This window comes from Gasterosteus aculeatus, chromosome 5 (assembly GCF_964276395.1).
Source record: "Gasterosteus aculeatus chromosome 5, fGasAcu3.hap1.1, whole genome shotgun sequence".
NCBI classification, from domain to species: Eukaryota; Metazoa; Chordata; class Actinopteri; order Perciformes; family Gasterosteidae; genus Gasterosteus; species Gasterosteus aculeatus.
This window is the reverse complement of record NC_135692.1, coordinates 7,984,549-8,003,537: the sequence shown is the minus strand read 5'-3', so window position 1 is coordinate 8,003,537 and position 18,989 is coordinate 7,984,549. Positions and strand designations below refer to the sequence as shown.

Sequence of the window (18,989 nt, the reverse complement as noted above, 5' to 3'; positions counted from 1 at the left end):
GTTTCTCTCGGATTGTAAAACGCAGGATGTCATTGCAAGCTGTGTCAGATGTGTCACAGCAGAATTTGGGTAACAAATCAAGGGGGAGACCTGGCTCCCTGGAGTTTGTTGTCATGTTTAGAGCCCCTGGAGGTATTTGAAGGTGAAAAGGTCACTGGGAACCACCCTGTGTGTTGTGAAAGACACCTCTTGTCACATTATGCAAGGGGATATTGACGAGACCATTAATGGAAGAAGTTTGCAACTCAAAAACATTCATATTTAGAACAATTTATTATTTACATTCATTTAAAAAACAGATTCTGTATCTTAAAATTAAAAGTGTGATTGGACAAATGAGCTTTTTTCTTGTTTTTACAGTCTAAACATTTTCTTACATAAACAGCAAATTCAACACTTTCTTTTCGTTTTATAAACTTTATTGAGCTAAAAGAAGATTGTTGGGAAATACCTTGTAAATAAATAGTGCAAACAATGACACTGAGTACTTCAGTGCTCGAACACAAAACGCAAGAAAAGAAGGTTACAAATAACGGATGTAAAGATGTAAAGTTTCATAGAATCCCATTCAGCATTAATCCTCGCACTATGAGCACAGACATACTCACAAAGTCCACATGCATTTTTTCACAGTGTTTCAAGGTGCGACTGATACCGTCGAGAACTGGAAAGCTGCACAGGCCCACAGTCGTATTGTTTTTGTTTGTTTGTTTTAATGGAGAATCACATCACGGTTCACAGTCTTCGCCCTTCGGAGAGCTCTCGGTGCCGGTAACTTTCTCCGCAGGTGCCGCGGCTTTGACCGACACGCAGGCCGACTTCTCGCGCTTCTTCTGCTTCATCCTGCGGTTCTGAAACCAGATCTTCACCTGCGTCTCGTTGAGCTCCAGACTGGCGGCGACCTCCACCCTCCTCCCCCGCGTCAGGTACTTGTTGAAGTGGAACTCCTTCTCCAGCTCGGTCAGCTGCTTGGTGGTGAAGTTGGTGCGGATCACGTTGTGCTGGCCGGCAATGCCAAACTCCGACAGGACAGCTGTGAGGAAAGATCAATGGGTGGGTGGATGAATGGGTGCTCGAGAAAGCGAGCAGACAGACGTGGAGCTGATGGCGGTTGCATGAAAATGATATGTGAGAAGGAATATCAACATTAATCGCCACATATATTTTTCTTCCGATGCATTATTTGGTCATCATGCGCCAAGTGACACGTGCTTTTTACGCGGTTTACGCCGCACCGCGCGTCACGCGCCTCATGGGTTCTCCGAATACTGCTCAATTCTCAGGATGAACCAACCTGTTTTAGGTGGATTCCTCTTCACTTTCATCCAGTCGAACGTTTTGGAGGCGTCCTCCACTTGGTCCAGGTCCTTCTCCTTGCCGTGGGGCGGTAACCTGGTGTAAACACTCTCTGGGTATTCTTGCTGCCTCTGATCTGCGTTCCCAAAGTGTAGATACTGGCTGCTCGTTGCGGCTCCGGGCCCACAGCTGTCCCCGGTGTAAGGGGGGGCCATGCTCGATCCGACGGGGGAGACCTGCGCGTGAATGAAGGCCCGGTCTTGCTCGGGCGCCAGGCCGTACTGGTGATGTCCGTACTCCAGCGCGGACCCGTACATGGAGCTCCCCGGCATGGCAAACTGCAGGTCCAGGTTGACGTGCGCCTGGTGGTGCAGAGGGAGACTCGGGTTCTGGTGCGGCGCGGGAGTGGCGGCGACCAGGCGCCCGTCCGGTGCGTAACTCTCACTTGTTGCGCACGAGTTGGACGACACGTATCCATGGTTCAAATTGTGGTATCCGGCCTTGGCACCGAAAATGTTGGCTCCCCGGTTGCACACTGGGTAGTCTAAGTAGGAGTTCATCCTGGACTCGGGCCTTTTGTTTGTTCGCAACTGATCAAGACCGAGGAGTCATTAATCGGTGCTCCCTTTGCCCTAAACCTTCTAGGTAGTATGTCAAAGCTGTAAAACTGCCTTCCACTCTCATATCACCTTCCTGACACACCATGTGACCCGCTAAACGCCAATGGCGAAGGACCTGCAGCACTCTGTCAAGTCTGCGGGCTCGTCCATCAAACGGCTCGCATTTACATGACAAACGCTTCAATCAAACTCACTCATCCATCTGATAAGAACACAAACATCGGGACGCGGTGTCAGATCGCAGCGTTACGAGAGCTACAAATGTCCAGCAATGAAAATAATTACGATCTAACGTTCTAATAGTGAAATGGATTCAGTATTATATGCGTGTTATGATAACAACGGCCTTAAATATAAGGAAAATAGGGGGGTTATTTTATAGGGGGTCTTGAAGATGTCAAATGTCCCCATAGAAAGACTAGATTGGTTATTTAACGGAAGATCAATGCCACTAAAGAAACACGCAATTAAAATGAAAAGTGTAATCTTTCTTTAAGTGTTTTTAATGAGAGATGTAGATTTTGTTGGTTTATTTAGAACAAACGTGAATTTTAAGTTTGAGATGGAAATAACGATATTTAAAAAGTGTCTGTAAATGTTCCTCGGCGGCACTAAACCTGCGCGCAGCCTCGGAGGCCGAAGCAGCGCGCTGGATTCGGTGATCCATCATGCGCTCTTTTTACAGATTGGCAGCTTGTGTGGCCCACTTGGCCCATAAAAAGAACAAAAGACACACCGAAGAACCAAATAAGGTTCACTTCTATTTAACGACACGGAGAATATAATATAATCTGCCAAAATAAAACTGTCACATCCACACTCATTCCTTAAGGAGTCTGTCTGACGAGTTAATGTGATATTACAGACCCCAAGTGCTAATTAAGCGTTAACAAAAAGAAGAAGGAAACGTTGCCATTTCTTTCAAAAAAATGTAGCTGCTTTACATATTTTTCTGTAAACTGGTTGTAGAGGAGTAGGCTATCTACAGGAGAGTCTGGTGACATCTCAACAATTTGCGTTTATTTATGGAGCTGAAAAAACAGCGTGTCTCTGAAACAAGTTAACACAAATAATGTGTATTAAAACAAATACACGTGTATAAATACAAATAGATAAGACCTGAGACTAAAATTCAGATGAATTCTTCCAATAAATTATTAATAAAAACGCATGCATCAAGACCAAGCTTCTTCTATATATTAAAGGAAAAGTATTTTTTGTGGAGGTCCGGAGAATTCAAGTGTTCCCGCTACAGATGAGTCAGTTTGGGAGCCTGCATGATTCTGTCCTGTGTGCAGCTCTGCTGGAAATATGACCCGCTGAGATCCACATCCGGGTCTGTTGAGCGCGTGGAGGTGTGTGTGTCGTAGAGCACGTTAACAAACTGCGGGTCGTGCCCGAAGCCTGCAGCGGGGTATTTGCAGTATTCTGCCGGGTACGGTGGTGGGGCCTTGGGCGGAGGGGAGGCCGGCTGGAAATCCCCTCCCAGATGGACGTAACCCAGGCTCGAGAGGGTGGGGCTGCCCGGGGCGGAGGGAGAGGACGGGGGGGAGGAGGACGAGGTGGTGGTGGTGGTGGTGTTGGGGCCCTGCACCCTCTCGTCCTTCTTCTGCTTCATCCTCCGGTTCTGGAACCAGATCTTGATCTGCCTCTCGTGGAGGTTGAGCAGGCCGGCCATCTCCACCCGCCGCTGTTTGCACAGGTAGCGGCTGAAGTGGAACTCCTTCTCGAGCTCCACCAGTTGCGCGCTCGTGTACGCGGTGCGCGTTCTCTTGGAGGCCGGGGTCGCGCCAGGACTCCTCTGGCTGACGGTGCAGTCTGTGGAGACAGAGCCGTTTTAGGGGAAGACAGGAAGGTTTGATTTGTTTTAATGCATGATCACAATAATAGCTCTGCTGAGTCTCGGATTCCGCTTTTATCCATTGACTCTGTGGGGGAAAGGTTTTCTTTTCTCTGTAAAAATAAAGGTTACATTGATGAATAACGTAATCAATAGAGAAGCAAAATGGCGAGATATAAAGAAAAATAAAATAAAACAAGAGCTCACAGAGTTGTTTACTTCTGGAGGTCGAATATTCCACTGTCACGCGAAGAGTGAGGGTTATATTTAGAAAGAGAAGGAGTGATGACCTCATTCAAAAATGGCGTCCATGAACTCATCTGTTTCTTATGTTTTCTAAAGTGGTATAAGTTGTGTAAGTAGGGGCGGATCGACAGAATGAAGAATTCAAATGTTCATATTGTACATAAAATATATATATATATATTTTGATTTAAACATATGGATTATAGTTAAACGAAAAGAAGCTTTTGTGTTTTACTATTATAAAGTTAAATAAATAAAGTATTTCTGTTCAGTTTTTACTATATGCGTATTGTCTAAATGCTTGTTTTTTTCATTGTTTTGTTAATAATAATTTAGGATTTTGAACTTCTATTAATTTTATGTCATTATACTTCTAAATATAAAGGGCGTTAAAGAAGAGTCAATGAGTTCACGCAGCTTCATTAAAAGCCCCCCGACGGTTTGAACCTGAACAGGAGAAACTCATTTCTTCATTAAGTGGACATGAGTGCGAAGGCCTCATTACGTCATACAGACCTGCGGCTCTGGGGCCTTGTCTCTCATTTGAGGGTCTGGACTCTTTCATCCAGGGGAAAACCTTTTTGCTCGCAGGGAACCTGGGGTTTGGCTGCTTTGACCTGCGCGGAAACTCCACTTGGTGACGCAAAGCTGCGCCACCAAACCCGCCGACGTCCTCCAGAGCCTCCGCGCAGAAGAGGTCTCGTTGCTGGGGGTCGTGTGCCGCACCGGGTTGATGCATTTCTGCGTCAAATGAGCACCGGGGCCCCCTTTGACCTTCTGACGCAGCGCTGGAAGCCAAATGTCACATGGCGGGATTCCAGAAAGCTCTGTAGCTTCTGGCCTGAGAGGATCCAGAAAAGAAAAAGAGAGAGAGAGAGAGAGAGAGAGACGGAATGAGGGAGGAGACCACATGATCCATCTTATCAACTCAATAGTGCGCTGACATGAATAGCGAGCCTCTCCATGGCCCGACAGCTAACGGGAACATGGGAGTTTGGTGGAAATGACCCCTCTGGAGGAAAAGAAAAAACAGCAAACAGAAAAGGATCTCTGTTAAATTATTTCGAATATTAAATACTTGCTTGACCTGCTTCTCTCCGAAGAGGCTCGTTGTCTATTTAATGTTGTGATAAAGCAACGAAAGTGAACAAACCTGACTGGGAAACAAGGTTATTTCTTAAGGCTTTTGTTTGTATTTAAAAAAAAAAAGGGTACACGATATTAATAGCAATGGCAATGAAAGATAAATGACAAACAGTAACCCTAATTGCAATAACACAAATAGGCCCATGAATAGAAAATACATTAAATATAATTCTAAAAGTAAATACATTGTCTTTTTGTTGTGTGTTTACTGAAATCACATTAATGGTCCACATTAGAGCCCGGGACTGTTCATAAATAGCCTTTTGTCAGTTAATGGATGCTCCCGTCTGCAATATTTTCAAGGGGGAGAAAAAATGAAATGTTATAACACAATCTGCTAAAAATCTCATTAATCTCCATCAAACAGAGAATACAACAGAACTCCATTGTGCGCTGCAGATATTTTCCCCCTCTTATTCCCTGAATTAAAACGCAATTTAAAGAATAAGAAAAAACAACAACATCTTAATTGAATTGAATCCGGCCAAACACAATTATTAAGCCGCCTTTTTTTTAAAGGGAGAAGAGAGACGCAGGAAGAGAGAATAAAGTCTGCAGGCATGCAGCTTTATGAACTCTGGTTGAACCGCGGCTGGAGTCAGGCTCGTAAATCATCAAGACACATAACCCAGTCCGCGGCTGCCTTACCTTCTGCAACCCACATCCATCCACTGAAACAATCCGCGCGCAAACAAACACACACACCCCGGCTTCCTCTCACCTTCCTGGGCTCTTTTTTCTGGTTTTTTTTTGTCGTTTTGATTTTTAAAAAAAACCCAAAACGCCTCCTCAGATTAGAATAAAATCCCTGCAGAGAAAGAAGCGTCTCTCGCTTTAGATGGTGATGTGGCTTCGCGTACCAGCGGGGTGAAGCAGAGTGGACAGTGTTTCTGCAGCTCACACCACCCTGCATGGCGCACAATGTCAGCCTGTGCGTGTGTGTACGTGTGTGTGTGCGCGCGCGCCTGTGTGTGTGTGTGGGAAGAAAAAAAAAAGCCTCTCTGCTGATCATGCAAGCTCAGTTTCATATATGGAAATAGACCTGTGTGTGTGTGTGTGTGTGTGTGTGTGTGTGTGTGTGTGTGTGTGTGTGTGTGTGTGTGTGTGTGTGTGTGTGTGTGTGTGTGTGTGTGTGTGTGTGTGTGTGTGTGTGTGCGTGTGTATATGTGGCTTAATGTTTATGGCTCTATCTTTATGACAATTAGAGCAGCATGAAAAGACTCAGGAGAAAGCCGAATATTTTAGCCCATTTTAAGTGGATTTAAAGAGACGTTAAGACGAGCCTCCCTCCCCCAACGACGCGCATTAAAATAAGCTCGAAAAAAAAAAACAGTTTGAAGTTGCATTCGTCATATTAACACACCAGCGGCGCTTTTCAAGAAATTTCATCAAATTTCACTAGTTGTTGTTGTCTTTGTTGTTGTTGTTGTGTTTATAGTGCAGCATGCGTCTGATTCGATTCTGTCTGTATTTCTAACTGAGATGAGTGAATCGTTTCAGATATCTAATGGGGAGGGGGGGGGGGGGGGGGGCTGGGGGGCAGCGGTCAGCAGAAGTTTGGTGATGAGGCCTCGGTTCGGTTTCACGCGCACCATCAGGCTGCTGCGCGGCATCGATCGGCGGCGCTTTGAAGTCCCGTTTGCGTGTTTTTTTCCCCTCGATCGCCTTGATTGGTTGTGAAAGGTAATATTTAACCGAGTATCGTTAATTAATGCAAATGAAGCATCTTTGATCTCTGAGCCGAAACGGTAACAGCTTTCACGCGAGCTTCTGCTTCCACGACTGCAGCGCGAGAGATCGCGTTGTTGTTCATTATTGAGACTTATTTTAAGGGCAGATGGGTAAAATGTCTTAAAAAGCGAGTCTGTGCGGTGGCCAATCGCGGGTGAAACAACGCGGGCCAATAAAATAGCTCTTAAATGGTCCATTTCCTGTACGTAAGTTGTGTGTAACTTTGTGCTGCTGATCAAGGCCATGAGAAGGGAATAAAAGATTTGGGAATTTCCTTTTTGTCATCCATCTGGGAAGCTTGTGTTATAAAGAGAGTGGATCTAATATTATGTCCTTTCCAATCATATCAATAAATATGCCCCGTGTAAACTGTTTACTTTAGTTGCATTGGTAGTATACATCATACTATGGCATGATGCAGAACATTAATAGTAAAGAGTATTTCAATGTTGGGTAAACATGTAAACATTCAGTTATATTTTTTGTCCTAAAAAATTTGAATATAACGTTCTGTATCATTTTGATATAGGTAGTACTTTTAGACTTTTGTACTATAGCAAATCTGAACATCTCTTCCACCTCTGTGTCTGCGTGCCATAAATATCTCTAAAAGCCAATACTGTGCTATAAAAAGGGCCATAACAATACAAAGGAAAAGAGCAATAAGTGTGCTGTCTGAAAAAAGCCTAAATGGTCCTGTGGTAAAGGAGGCGGCCGCGGAAAGGAGGAGGAGGAGGAGGAGGAGGAGGAGGAAGATGAAATGATGAGTCTGCGTACAGTAGACAGACGTAAGTTCACGTTTGATCCCCGTGGTTGTTATTCAGATGTGACAACAATCCCTGAGCTTAACGTCCCGTCTTCATCACCACGGAGCTCCACACTCTTCAGGCTGCGTGTCTGGTCCATGATGGACATGCGTACCCCCACCCTCTTCTCCACCCCCACCACCTGCACCACCCATCCAGTCAGACTGCATGCTGACAAACCTCTCTTGTCAATTAGCAGCAGGAACCTCGTGTCTACAAGGAGAGGATTGATAGCTCTGAATTTCTTCATTACAGTCAAATTAACTTTCCACAGCCGGCAGGCAACAAAGAAATGCATATAATTAAATACAGTTTTTAGTTTGAAAAGCACCTGTTTGAAGGGAATTAATATAAAGTTCTTATGCTTCTTCTTTTTCTTCAACAGGAGCTATAAATCACCTGGTCAGGCCTCTAAACATTTGATGTTATTTAGCATTCATATACAAATAAACATTTACTAAATGCTTTGCAACAATTGGTAATATACCGATGTTTATTAATGAATTTGTCCTAAAGCCGGTGAATAAACATAATTATTCATAGTATTGTAAAGCACAGTTTTAAGTAATATTAGCTGTTAATAAACACCTAAAACTGTTATTGTGTCTGCAGCCACATCTCGCCATAAACAATTTATTAATTGTTTCTAAAGAATGATGACAACATGATTATTCCCTCAACACCTGACTGACTTTAGCATTCAGAAGCCATTTATACATATTTAATAAATGCTTTAATGCTGTAACACATCAGCCTATTGTTATTAATGAATAATGAATCACTTCTATTGTCAACGCAGTTACATAAACATTATGTTCATTCAGTGAACTCACTTTTTGCTTTCGGCTTCATCTTCTCATCAGCCCTGCGTCCGGTCTGCTGGAGCTGTTTGTTGAGGTTCTCCTCACATTTCCCTCAAACTAAAACTCCTCCTCAAACTCACAGGCAGTGAAAAGAAGACAAATGACGCGAGGAACAAAGACCCTCATTGAACGCACCGCTCCAACTTCCACAGATGTCATTTTCTGCAGCTGAAAGCGAGGGGAGAGCGTGAGGGGCCTGCAGCTCTGTGCGGGAAGCCTCCGTGCATCCTATCGGAGAGAAACAACCTTTTAAACACACATTAGCAGCCCTGAAGACATCCAACATGTTGCATTATTTGCCGTAATACACATTGACAGACACGCAGAGAGTATTCCTCGTCTTTGAAAAACAAAGTAGCATCACCTCATTACTCCCCAAGACATGAATGTATAGCTGCTGCTGCTGCATGTACACAAGTTCTGATCTTCAGGGTTTACAGATGACAACCGGTCGGCCGAGCGTGAAGCATCCGAAACAATATGTTGTATAACACATGTTAAGGAATGCAGGGCTTTTACTTTTTAAAGCAGATGTTTTTTCTAATAACCCCTCTTATATCTTATATCTATTTGCTAGCAATGTACTGTGTATGAGTGAACATGTTGGTAATCCATTTACAGATACTATGCTTTACTACTTATGAAGCCATCCTTAATGTTAATAAATTGTTAATAAACAGGTTGTATTCACCAAATCTGAAGTTGTAACCTTCCAACCCCAAACGTGTTAGTGACAATATAAAGCATTAGTTGATGATTTATTCAACATTAATTCAGTGAATTTTGGAAAGTAGAACTGAAATAGTTGTCATCTGATCTGTCAGCAGGAGTTCACATACCTGTTTATTTATATAAGTCCCAGTCCCGGTTGAAGAAATAAAGCTGCATGTATTTAAAAGTCAGGGTACTCTGCAGAAAGATGTATGTGGGAGACATTAATGTGGTGGTTTCAATACTCAGGTGAAGCTTCATCTAAGGCTAGTGACTCCCAACCTAAGGGTCGAGCCCCTCCAACGGGTCACCAGATAAATCGGAGGGGTCATGAGGTCAGAGCAGAGAAGAAAAAGTAAGTTCTGAACCAGATTAGCTTTATTTTGCTAGCATTTTTTTCCAAATCTCTATTATGTCTTCATGCTTTTCATGTGAAATATTGAATAGGTTTCCCTCTTTGGCCGTCACGATCCAAAACAATCAAACAAAGAGAAGCTCAGGAGGAAGATGTGTCAAACAACACTGTAAAAAACCATTGGCTTACTCAAACTTGAATATATTTTGATCTGTGTCGTTGTTCTCGTGTTAAAAATCTAAAACTAATGGAAACACTTCGATACAACTGGCTCCAAATCACAGCTCAGCAAACACACCGCAGCTGCGTTCCTCAACAACTTCAGTTCACTGTCAGCTTGAAGTGTCCGGCATTAAAAGGTTTATTCCTCCCACTCAGCCCGAACAAACCTGTCAGAGAGAACCAATAAACGCGCTCAGAGAGACGCTGGTTTCTCTCTGGAAGCTGCGTGTGAGTCAGACCTGGAGCCAAAGGGAAGGAGAGGACAAGCCATCCATCATCAGCCCGGGTCGGTCTGAGGCGCCCTCTGCTGGCGGGACCGCTGCACCGCATCTGCACACACTCACACACACACACACACGCACGCGTCCCTCCAGATGTGACACCATAACTGGCCGGACAAAAAAGGAAATAAAAGGTTGACATTTGTTTCATGTTTTTCATCATCGTGGTACAACGTTTGACGTGGTGGATTTAAAACAGTAGTTGACGTTAACTAATTTGATCTATACAATTCTAAAATACGCAGATTTGTAGCTTTAGTATGTCACAATAATAACAAATATGTAGTTAAAATGGGGTTACGGTGGCCTTTTTGTTCACTGTACATCTCGCCCTACTTTCTCTGCGCACTTTAAAGCCATTAAAGGAATCGTGTTGCAGAGCAGACAAAAGAAAATTAAAAAACAAGTGATGTTCACGCCACTGCAGCCACCAACCAGAGATTTATAAATACTGAACACAGAAATAAGAACACGGTATTGTCATCTCATGTGCAAAAACCCTGAGATGTGTTTTCTCTCTGTCTCGATCGTGACAGTGCAAAGTCTGTCCGCAGCAGCGCTTCCTCATCCTGACGCATCTGCGGCTCAGATCGTCTGCTGACCCACCGATGATCCCCGCCGACATGAATTATGCATGAGATCCGGGTACAGATTACCCCTATCAATATGCAATACTCATTACGCTGGTTAAATTGCCACTTAATAGTTATGAATATGTGGAAAATGTCTGGGACCCATATAGCCCACAACTGGTTTTAACTTTATCTTTTTTTCCTCTTCTTCTTCTTTTACCTGAAATTAGTTTGAAAAGATTTTTTTAAAGATTGCATTTAGTTAGTGTAGATAATATCATTGTGTTTTATTAGACACGTGCATATAAGGCCACATGTAGCCCGGAGATTTCACAATGTTTAATCAGTGCAGCCTGCCGTCCGGCTCGGGGTTGTCCGAGACTTCACCTTTGGCCGCTCGGTGACTCGGCACATCGGGATAAATCACTCCGCTCAAGTTCGTCTATTGACAGCTGCACAAAAATCCTCCAGTTAGTTTTGAAGGCGAATAATGAGAATCGTTTTGGTTTTTCAGCAAGACATTCTTGTAAATGAAAGCACTTTTGTTGTTTTTTTTCTTTCTTGGACACGAGAAAGTTGCTGAGCAGAAAACGGGGCCTTAGAATTTTTTTTTTCTCCGAACAGGAAAAGTTTGGGAATTCAATTTCAAGACATTTAAAGTGTCAAATAATTTTAGTTTTCTGTGGGCAGAAATTTTGAACATAATCTGTCTTTTTTACATTTTAGGAGTCTAAACGTATTATTAAAAATAAAATATAAAATTGGAACCACCAAAAAAACATTTTTTTCAAAGAACATTTGTGCACCCACAATATGTTTTATTTTTAACAGAAACATTTTATTACCTCCAAGTTCTCTCGGAAGCTTAAACTAACTAAATATAAGTGGACATCAGCTCTTTCCCCCGTCCAGTCCCATCCATGCAGTTAAGCCGTCACTTTCATTCACGGTTGTGAATTATATAGTACATTGTCTACTCCCCAAAACCATAAAACCAACTTTATGGACCTCACGTGACTTTTCTCAGTCTGTAAGTAATATAGGTCTATACAATCTTTGGTAAGGGGGATCTCTTGACCAACTTCAGTCCGGCCTATATACCTGTAAGCTAAAGACACTCTTTTTTTAGTTTCAGGGGGGATTTTATCACCAATATGGCGCACACGCGTCTCGCTGCAGGAGAAGGTAAGTTTGAAAAAGTTTTCTTTTTCTCTGTCACTTTGTCTGCAAAAAAAAATCTGCGTTTTTCACCTGACCCTTTTATAAGTGTGAAGTTAATCATTGGTGCGTATTGAAATGTGAACCAAACGTAGAAACTGATATGTGTTCCTGTTTGTTTTACAGTTGAGACACGTTCAAAGCAATTGAGAGAAACTTTTATTTTTTTTTCAAGCGCTATGAGTTCACTTACAAATACAAAAAGCTTATTGGCGAAAAAAGCTCACATCACTGCCTAACCACAGAATAACCCTCTGCACTAAAAAGTCATCACATTGACAGGTTTGAATACATTTGCATTGCTCATAATTATTCTAAACAATAATAATAGTAATAATAACAGTTGCACGAAATACCCTAAAGCTACACTTGCTTTTGGACTTGGATGGATGTGGCCACAAGAATAGCAGTAATTCGGACACTAAAGCGCTATGAATTGCCCCGGGATACATTCGGTGTACATTCAATGAAGAGCAGCATATGGTTTGGAAACTTGTTGTTTTTTTGTTTGTTTTTTAACTGTACAATGAATTTACTCCCGATAGACCGTGAAAGAAGTCACAATAAAGAGCTCAAGTTGAAACACCTTCAAGATAGGAAGAGAGAGAGAGAGAGAAAGGGAGAGCGAGAGAGAGAGCAATACGCATGGACAATTACTACCCCCGATAATATTTACATCGTGTTTTACAAATATGACATCTAAGCAATCATAGCACAACAACAGGGAACTAAAAATGTCATTTTAAGACCACAGAATACTTCTTTTTCTACCACAATAGCATGCTGAAAGGTGCTGCGCTTTATAGCTTTACGGAACTCGTGGATTCTTTCTTTTTTTGTCATTTTTTTTAAATAGTGTTATTTGTTTTACTCTCCCCCCCACCGCGCATCCTCCCCTTCCCCCACCAAGAAAAAAAAAGTTATTATTCAGTTATGGAAGGCGCTGCCTCCTGTCACCAGACTCATGCTTTTCAGCTTATTGTCCTTCTTCCACTTCATCCTGCGGTTCTGAAACCAGATTTTGATCTGTCTTTCGGAGAGACACAGGGCGTGTGCTATCTCTATCCTCCGCCGCCTGGTCAGGTACCTATTGAAGTGAAACTCTTTCTCCAGCTCTAGCGTCTGGTACCGGGTGTACGCGGTTCGGGCCCTTTTCCCATCCGGTCCAGTCATATCTACAACAATCAATTGTTCACAGAAAAATCCAAATTAGCAACCGCACTGAACAACAACAACAACAACAACAACGAAGAAAAGAGGTTTGCACTGCAACGCTTTTCTGTAAATGTTTAGCTGCACGCACACGCACACGCACACGCACACGCACACACACACACACTGGAGGGGTCACAACACGAGGAGAAGGCATGCGACACAAAACAAGCACTCACACGGTTCTCTCTCAGCTCCAACTCCCGCAGACAAAAAAAAAAAACCCCAGCCGGCACATAACCCCGAAAAAACATAACACAACCAGCCGAGCCCACCTCCACAAATACTGACCCTTTTTGTTACCCCCCCACCCCCACCACCACCTATCGTCTCCATACACACCGAGATGCTCACTCATGCAAACACTCTGGCAGATTTATGACACGCCGTCCAGCGTGACATCCGTCCAAACTAAATATTATTAGAGGTGTGAATATACCATGGCTTATGTGCAGTTTCCGCATCCAGGGGAATATTTGTGGCGACTGGCAATCATTCGATGAGGGGGTAGAGGAGGTGGCGTTTGGATCCTGGTGGTGCTGCTGCTGCTGCTGCGCCCGGGTGGCCGAGCCGGAGCCGCCGCTGCCGTGTGCGCCCTCCTCGGTCTCGGAGTTGACGGAGGGGTCCTCTATCTCCGTGAAAAGCGCGCTTCCGCCGCCGTTGTTGTTGTTGTTGTTTTTGTTGAGATTGTTGCCGCTCGCGGTCGAGCTCCGGTCACAGGGAGGAGAGGGGCTTTTTAGTTCCAGCGGCTCGCGGCTGGCCGTGGCGCACGACGGCGGCACCGGGTCTGGAGACGCGAGGGAGCAGTTGGGCGTCTGTCTGTACCGGGCGTCCGGCGCGAATCCACGGCCGTCCTCCCTCACGGCCCCGAAGTGGCCGCCGTTGTTGGCGCGGTTCACGGTTAGGTCCATGCCATTGTAGTTGTAGCCGAAAGACCCGGAGTGCATGGTGCCAGGGTCTCTGAAGGAGCCGCTCACAGCGCCGTTAGTCCCATAATTTAGTAACTGATAGTCGGAGCCATTTGGATAGCGCCCCGAGAACGAGTTTACAAAGTAAGAGCTCATTTGCTTGGATTTTTAAAGCCTCGATTTGTAGATCTTTGTCGCTATAATCCTGTGTGCTTGCACGATTTATGGACGCAATCATGAATTATAAGCAATGAAGCCCCTACTGTACTTTGCCAGGTATGCGGCCAAATATGGGAGAGCGTTCGAGAATCACGTGCCTTTGTTGACCAGTCGTAAATCCTCACTGATGACTTCAAGAGGTAATTCATGCTCCGTGGTTACAAATGATGACGAAATAATGGTCGTTAGGCTCCAGTCAATGGTGCCTCCCCGCTGCGCTCCCGAGAGCCCGAGCGGACAGAGAGCGCCATCTTCTGGACAGAGGCGGTATCGCTTCAGCGGGGACGCGCCGCCAGCGGCCCGCGGAGCCATCCATCATTTTCCGTAACGCGCTGACGATACAGGCCACAAAAGGCTCAGGTAACGCATAACAGAGACGTATCATCCGCGCTGCTGGCAGCTTAACGCGTGGAGTGTCAACGTGGAATTATTTTTCATCGTTACCCGGAGTTTCATGGGTATTTTTATTGGTTTATTGTTGCGTCAGGAGACGTTCAGCACCGTGTTAGAATAATACTTACAATAATGATAGTCTGTTTTTAAAAACAAAACGACGCCACAAGATCGTCCAATATACATCAAAAAGCCTTTATTTCTATGTACAATTTCCTAAACAAAATATTTCACGCAATATCCAAATGTGCATTGAACCGGAGGTGAACAACAATAAATAACATGTAACATTTCTTGTCTGTACAGATGTCAGATGGCACAGCTGCAAAAACATCAAGCCTAAGACTATTATAGAACAACGAACACCACGGGAGGACAAAATAAGAACAAACCCAGTAGCCCCTTACGATAACGACAGAGTAAAAACAAAAAACTGAACACTAAACATATTTACATTTTGGCGGATTTTGCATAAAGTCCCCCAAATGAAGACACGAGCACAAGGACAGACAAGAGGACCTGGTTTCAACCTAATGCACCAAACACCACCGTGCAGATACTGAAATGAAGTCTATCCGTCTCTAACATGGCATTGGCAGCACTTTATCTACACAAAAATTATACATCATTTTTATTATGGCAGTGTGCACACGAACGCGCGCGCGCGTACACACGAACACGCACACACACACGCACACGCGCCTTCCCTTCAGTGTCCCTTTATCTCCTTTTTCTCTGCCTGTTGTTGTTCCTCCTCCTCTTCTTCGGGTGTCTTTGAAGGATTCAGGAGCTTGTTCTCCTTTTTCCACTTCATCCTGCGGTTCTGGAACCAGATCTTGATCTGTCTCTCCGTGAGACACAGGGCGTGCGAGATCTCTATCCGGCGCCTCCTGGTCAGGTAGCGGTTGAAGTGGAACTCCTTCTCCAGCTCCAGGGTCTGGTAGCGGGTGTAGGTCTGTCGGCCCCTGCGGCCACTGTTGCCAAATGGACCTGGAGGGGAAAAAATGTTTATATTCAATTAATCAATTCATTGATAATTAAATGTTTTGTCTTGAGTCAATGTCGAAAGTGTAGGAGGAAAAATCTACCTGAGAGTGCACTCGAAATCTGTAGTGGTGTGTCTGAAAGAATACAATAAAGTAAGGATTCAGATGTCTGGTGTATTTCAACTCCAAATCACAGTGAAACATTCAAATGTAATATTTCTTAGTGTATAAAGTAGATAAGGGAATTACCTGTACTTTGTTGTATGTATTCTTTTTAATTTTCTCCTATATTTCGGTCACAGCCTTCTTACACAAAAAGCTAATATCAATGTTCGTTTAAAATGTATATATTGTAAGATATGACCATATTCACATATTATATAGATTTAATATACAAATTGCACACATTACGTGAGTTTATATCTACCTTTGCCTATGCTTTATTATAAAAAAAACATCATTCATGATGTCATTATTGTGGGCTACAGGATGTATGTGAACACAGCGTGGTGCGTAAAAGTGCCCTCATGGTGAATTTCCTCTCCTAGGACAGCATCATATGTCCCACTGAGCATTGTAATCAACGACGCTCATATGGGAAGTCGTGTTTTATGAAATGTGTGATATTTAGAAGCTGCTCGAGGTGTTTCTGCAATGTTTAATGTCGCTCTAAAACTGAGAAAAGGGCCCATTTCAAGGATGCAATGTGATACTAAAAGCTGTAAACTCGATATCGAGAGAGGGGGGGGGGGGGGGTGTTGGCCAAGTCTCTGTGTGCGTGGGTGCGCGTGTGTGCGCGTGGTTTTCCCGTGTATGCATGTATGTGATGATGATGTCGCAGCCGAAGCCCCCGAAGGCGCGCGGAGCTCCGCGCGCAATCACAACACGAATCTCAAACTTTCTGCGGCGCAACCGCGTTAATTGTTGGATCGTTCCGGTCTCTAACCGGCGAACCCGGCGCGCTTTCCGCGCGGCTGAGAGGCTCAGGGCGCCTCACTTCACTCATCACTCGCTCGCTCCTTTTACCTCCGCGGCGGCGTGACAACACACCACAGAGTGATAAACACGTCCGTTACTCACCGGCGGAGCAGGCGTTCATCCGCTGCATCCACGGGTAGATGAGCGCCGAGGACTTGTCCTCGACGCCGCTGCCCGCGCCGACCGGATGCTCCGCGCACTCCGCTTTGCGCTGCTCCTGGGTGACGAACAGCGGCGGGTCGTCGCGGCTGGAGAAGGCGCAAGAGCCATCCGCGTCCTTGTAGAAAGCACCGACCGTGTTATAGTCGCAATGTGCGCCACCGCCGCCGCCGCCACCGCCGGCCCTCCCGTAGATTGCCGCGGCCGCCGCACCCGTCTGCTGGTAGTAGGACGCCGGGTAGACCTTGTCCTGCATGTTGGCCGCTCCATATGTGGCCGCGGTGGAGTAGTGTCTTAACGGATCGGTGTATCCAGAGGTATATAACGGTATCTGACCCAGGAGAGAGTCCTGTCCTCCCGGTAGAGACACGGGAAAAGTTGAGTTTACAAAATAGGAACTCATTGGGGGGGACAACGGGGTGTGTATAGTCCGGAGGAATATGATTTGTTGTCTTTTATAGTCCAAGTGGTTTTGCCATTACTTTATCCGAGATTTGGTTTTTGCTGAAAGGGGGGTGGAGGGGAGGTTGCGAGGTTCCACTGAACACTGAGGGGAAGTGCACCATCTGATCAACCTCTGGCCAATCACCGCCGTCTGTGCTTGCACTATTGCACCCACGGGGGGCTCTTGTTGCGCGCGGGGGTCCCCGGTGAATCGAAATGAAGCACACGAGCATTTCGGTCTTTACGCACGCGCGCGCGCGCGCGCACACACACACACACACACACACACAGATACAGGCTCGCAGGAATGTGCACAAAAAACAAACAACAACATGCTACATAAGCAGCAACTTTTCGTTTTATGCAAATAAAGTCCAATAAAGCAGACGGACCCCCCCCATGCCCTTCCCCCCTCCATCATAAACAAGCACGCGTGCATAATTTCTCTCTCCCTCGCTCGCTCCCACATGCACACGCACAAACACACACAATGCAAAAAGAAAAAATCATCGCAATGAAATGCCAAACACTTTGCGCATTCTTTCCATTTACGCACAGATTGGCTGTCTCCTCCTCTTCCTCTAACCTTCACTTCGTTAAATAATTCAATAACTGAAAAACACGTTATGAAACACACTGTGTTCTCAACGCAGCCGCCAGAAATCGTAATATAGAGCATTAAGTCGTCCGAAATCAACCCTCAATAACAAATGTTGATGTTTCACTCTGTAAAGGTTCAACGACAACTATGCCAGACCCACGAGGACGTGCAGAGGGCACGACGGAGGACACGCGCCTCCCCACATCACCTTCATCGTCACCGTCATCTTCACCCATGATTCTCATTTGAAAAACAACAAGCGTGTGAGTATATAAATGTGTGAAATAAATAAATAAAACCATAAAACCATGATTCAGCCACTCGTCAAGACATAATTTTGTTCAAATCAGCTGTAAGTATTAATAGTATGTTAATTAATGGTGGTTTAAGTTGATACTATTCATAATATGTCCATTTTGTATCACTGAAGTAATATTAGTCAAATGCAATATCAGGTTACGCAGTTAAAGCACATTTTTATCATTCATTTAGTAAATAACTTCTAATACAATTTGACTGCATTGTCTTGTAACTAAGTACGTGCATAATGAATTAAGGTGTTATATTTAGTTTTATTTTGTGAAGACAATTCTTACCTTTTTAATAACCTTTTTTCTTTGGGAAAATATTCCCTCTTAAATAGAGAATAAATACGGAATAAAGAAGTAAGGCCAGTTATTGTTAGAATGACGTGAAACATAAATGTATGACCGTGTTTGGAAGGAATTTGAGTCGCTGGTGGCTAAATTAATAATCACGTCAGTTGTTTTAAATCAGATTTGAGGTTATTCGTGTTTAGATTGATAATATCCGTTTAGAAGTTGTTCAGATTTAAATATCTTCATTTGAACGTTCTTATTGTTGGCATGCAGCCGGTCAGCTGTTTTGGAAACAAATCAAACAAAAGCTCAGAATGTAAAACTGTACAGACAAAAACAGATCACGTGATAACATGTAAATCTCTTGTAGAACTGCAGCGTCCAACAGGGAGAAGCTCCAGAAATCCAACAAAGCCTTCAACTCGCTTATATAGTTTGTACAAGATCCCAAATCAGCCACAATAATAGAAAATACTTGTCCCAAATTTAACAAGATTTGTTCAAAGAAAGAGCACAAACTGCTCGACGAGGCGGCGCAACATCAAACTAAAGCGCGTCAGACACCTTTTATTTTTTTTAGAAA

At 44.2% G+C, this 18,989-nt stretch overlaps 4 protein-coding genes and 1 long non-coding RNA gene across 8 annotated transcripts in view; 1 reads left to right on the top strand and 4 right to left on the bottom strand.

The window, feature by feature from the left end:
* Positions 1–257: 257 nt before the first annotated feature.
* On the bottom strand, positions 258–1,968 carry hoxb1b (homeobox B1b). The gene is made up of 2 exons (XM_040176913.2): positions 1,295–1,968; positions 258–1,033 (listed from the first exon to the last, which is right to left on the bottom strand). Exons 1-2 carry the CDS (start codon positions 1,854–1,856, stop codon positions 729–731), a joined length of 867 nt encoding a protein of 288 aa, XP_040032847.1. The 5' UTR covers positions 1,857–1,968; the 3' UTR covers positions 258–728.
* Positions 1,969–2,914: 946 nt separating this feature from the next.
* Positions 2,915–8,649, bottom strand: LOC120819470 (homeobox protein Hox-A3). 2 transcript variants are annotated; one of them, XM_078102977.1, is made up of 3 exons: positions 8,519–8,649; positions 4,519–4,843; positions 2,915–3,734 (listed from the first exon to the last, which is right to left on the bottom strand). In XM_078102977.1, exons 2-3 carry the CDS (start codon positions 4,739–4,741, stop codon positions 3,166–3,168), a joined length of 792 nt encoding a protein of 263 aa, XP_077959103.1. In that variant the 5' UTR covers positions 4,742–4,843; positions 8,519–8,649; the 3' UTR covers positions 2,915–3,165. The 2 variants fall into 2 exon arrangements, with proteins under 2 accessions (XP_077959103.1, XP_040032855.2); XM_040176921.2 differs by lacking the exon at positions 8,519–8,649 and adding an exon at positions 5,870–6,087.
* Positions 8,650–11,732: 3,083 nt separating this feature from the next.
* Positions 11,733–18,989, top strand: part of LOC144407964 (uncharacterized) — a 13,410-nt gene continuing 6,153 nt past the window's right edge. Inside the window, exons 1-2 of one of the 2 annotated variants that reach the window (XR_013467696.1) lie at positions 11,733–11,874; positions 17,941–18,070. This is a non-coding gene — a long non-coding RNA (uncharacterized LOC144407964). The remainder of the gene's footprint in view (positions 11,875–17,940; positions 18,071–18,989) is intronic. The other variant, XR_013467697.1, reaches the window with a different exon arrangement.
* hoxb5b (homeobox B5b) lies at positions 12,054–14,536 on the bottom strand. Its single transcript, XM_040176912.2, has 2 exons — positions 13,559–14,536; positions 12,054–13,082 (listed from the first exon to the last, which is right to left on the bottom strand). Exons 1-2 carry the CDS (start codon positions 14,181–14,183, stop codon positions 12,835–12,837), a joined length of 873 nt encoding a protein of 290 aa, XP_040032846.2. The 5' UTR covers positions 14,184–14,536; the 3' UTR covers positions 12,054–12,834.
* Positions 14,814–17,330, bottom strand: hoxb6b (homeobox B6b). Of its 2 annotated transcripts, XM_078102980.1 has the most exons (3): positions 16,706–17,330; positions 15,728–15,760; positions 14,814–15,629 (listed from the first exon to the last, which is right to left on the bottom strand). In XM_078102980.1, exons 1-3 carry the CDS (start codon positions 17,163–17,165, stop codon positions 15,349–15,351), a joined length of 774 nt encoding a protein of 257 aa, XP_077959106.1. In that variant the 5' UTR covers positions 17,166–17,330; the 3' UTR covers positions 14,814–15,348. The 2 variants fall into 2 exon arrangements, with proteins under 2 accessions (XP_077959106.1, XP_077959105.1); XM_078102979.1 differs by lacking the exon at positions 15,728–15,760 and having other exon boundaries at positions 16,706–17,303.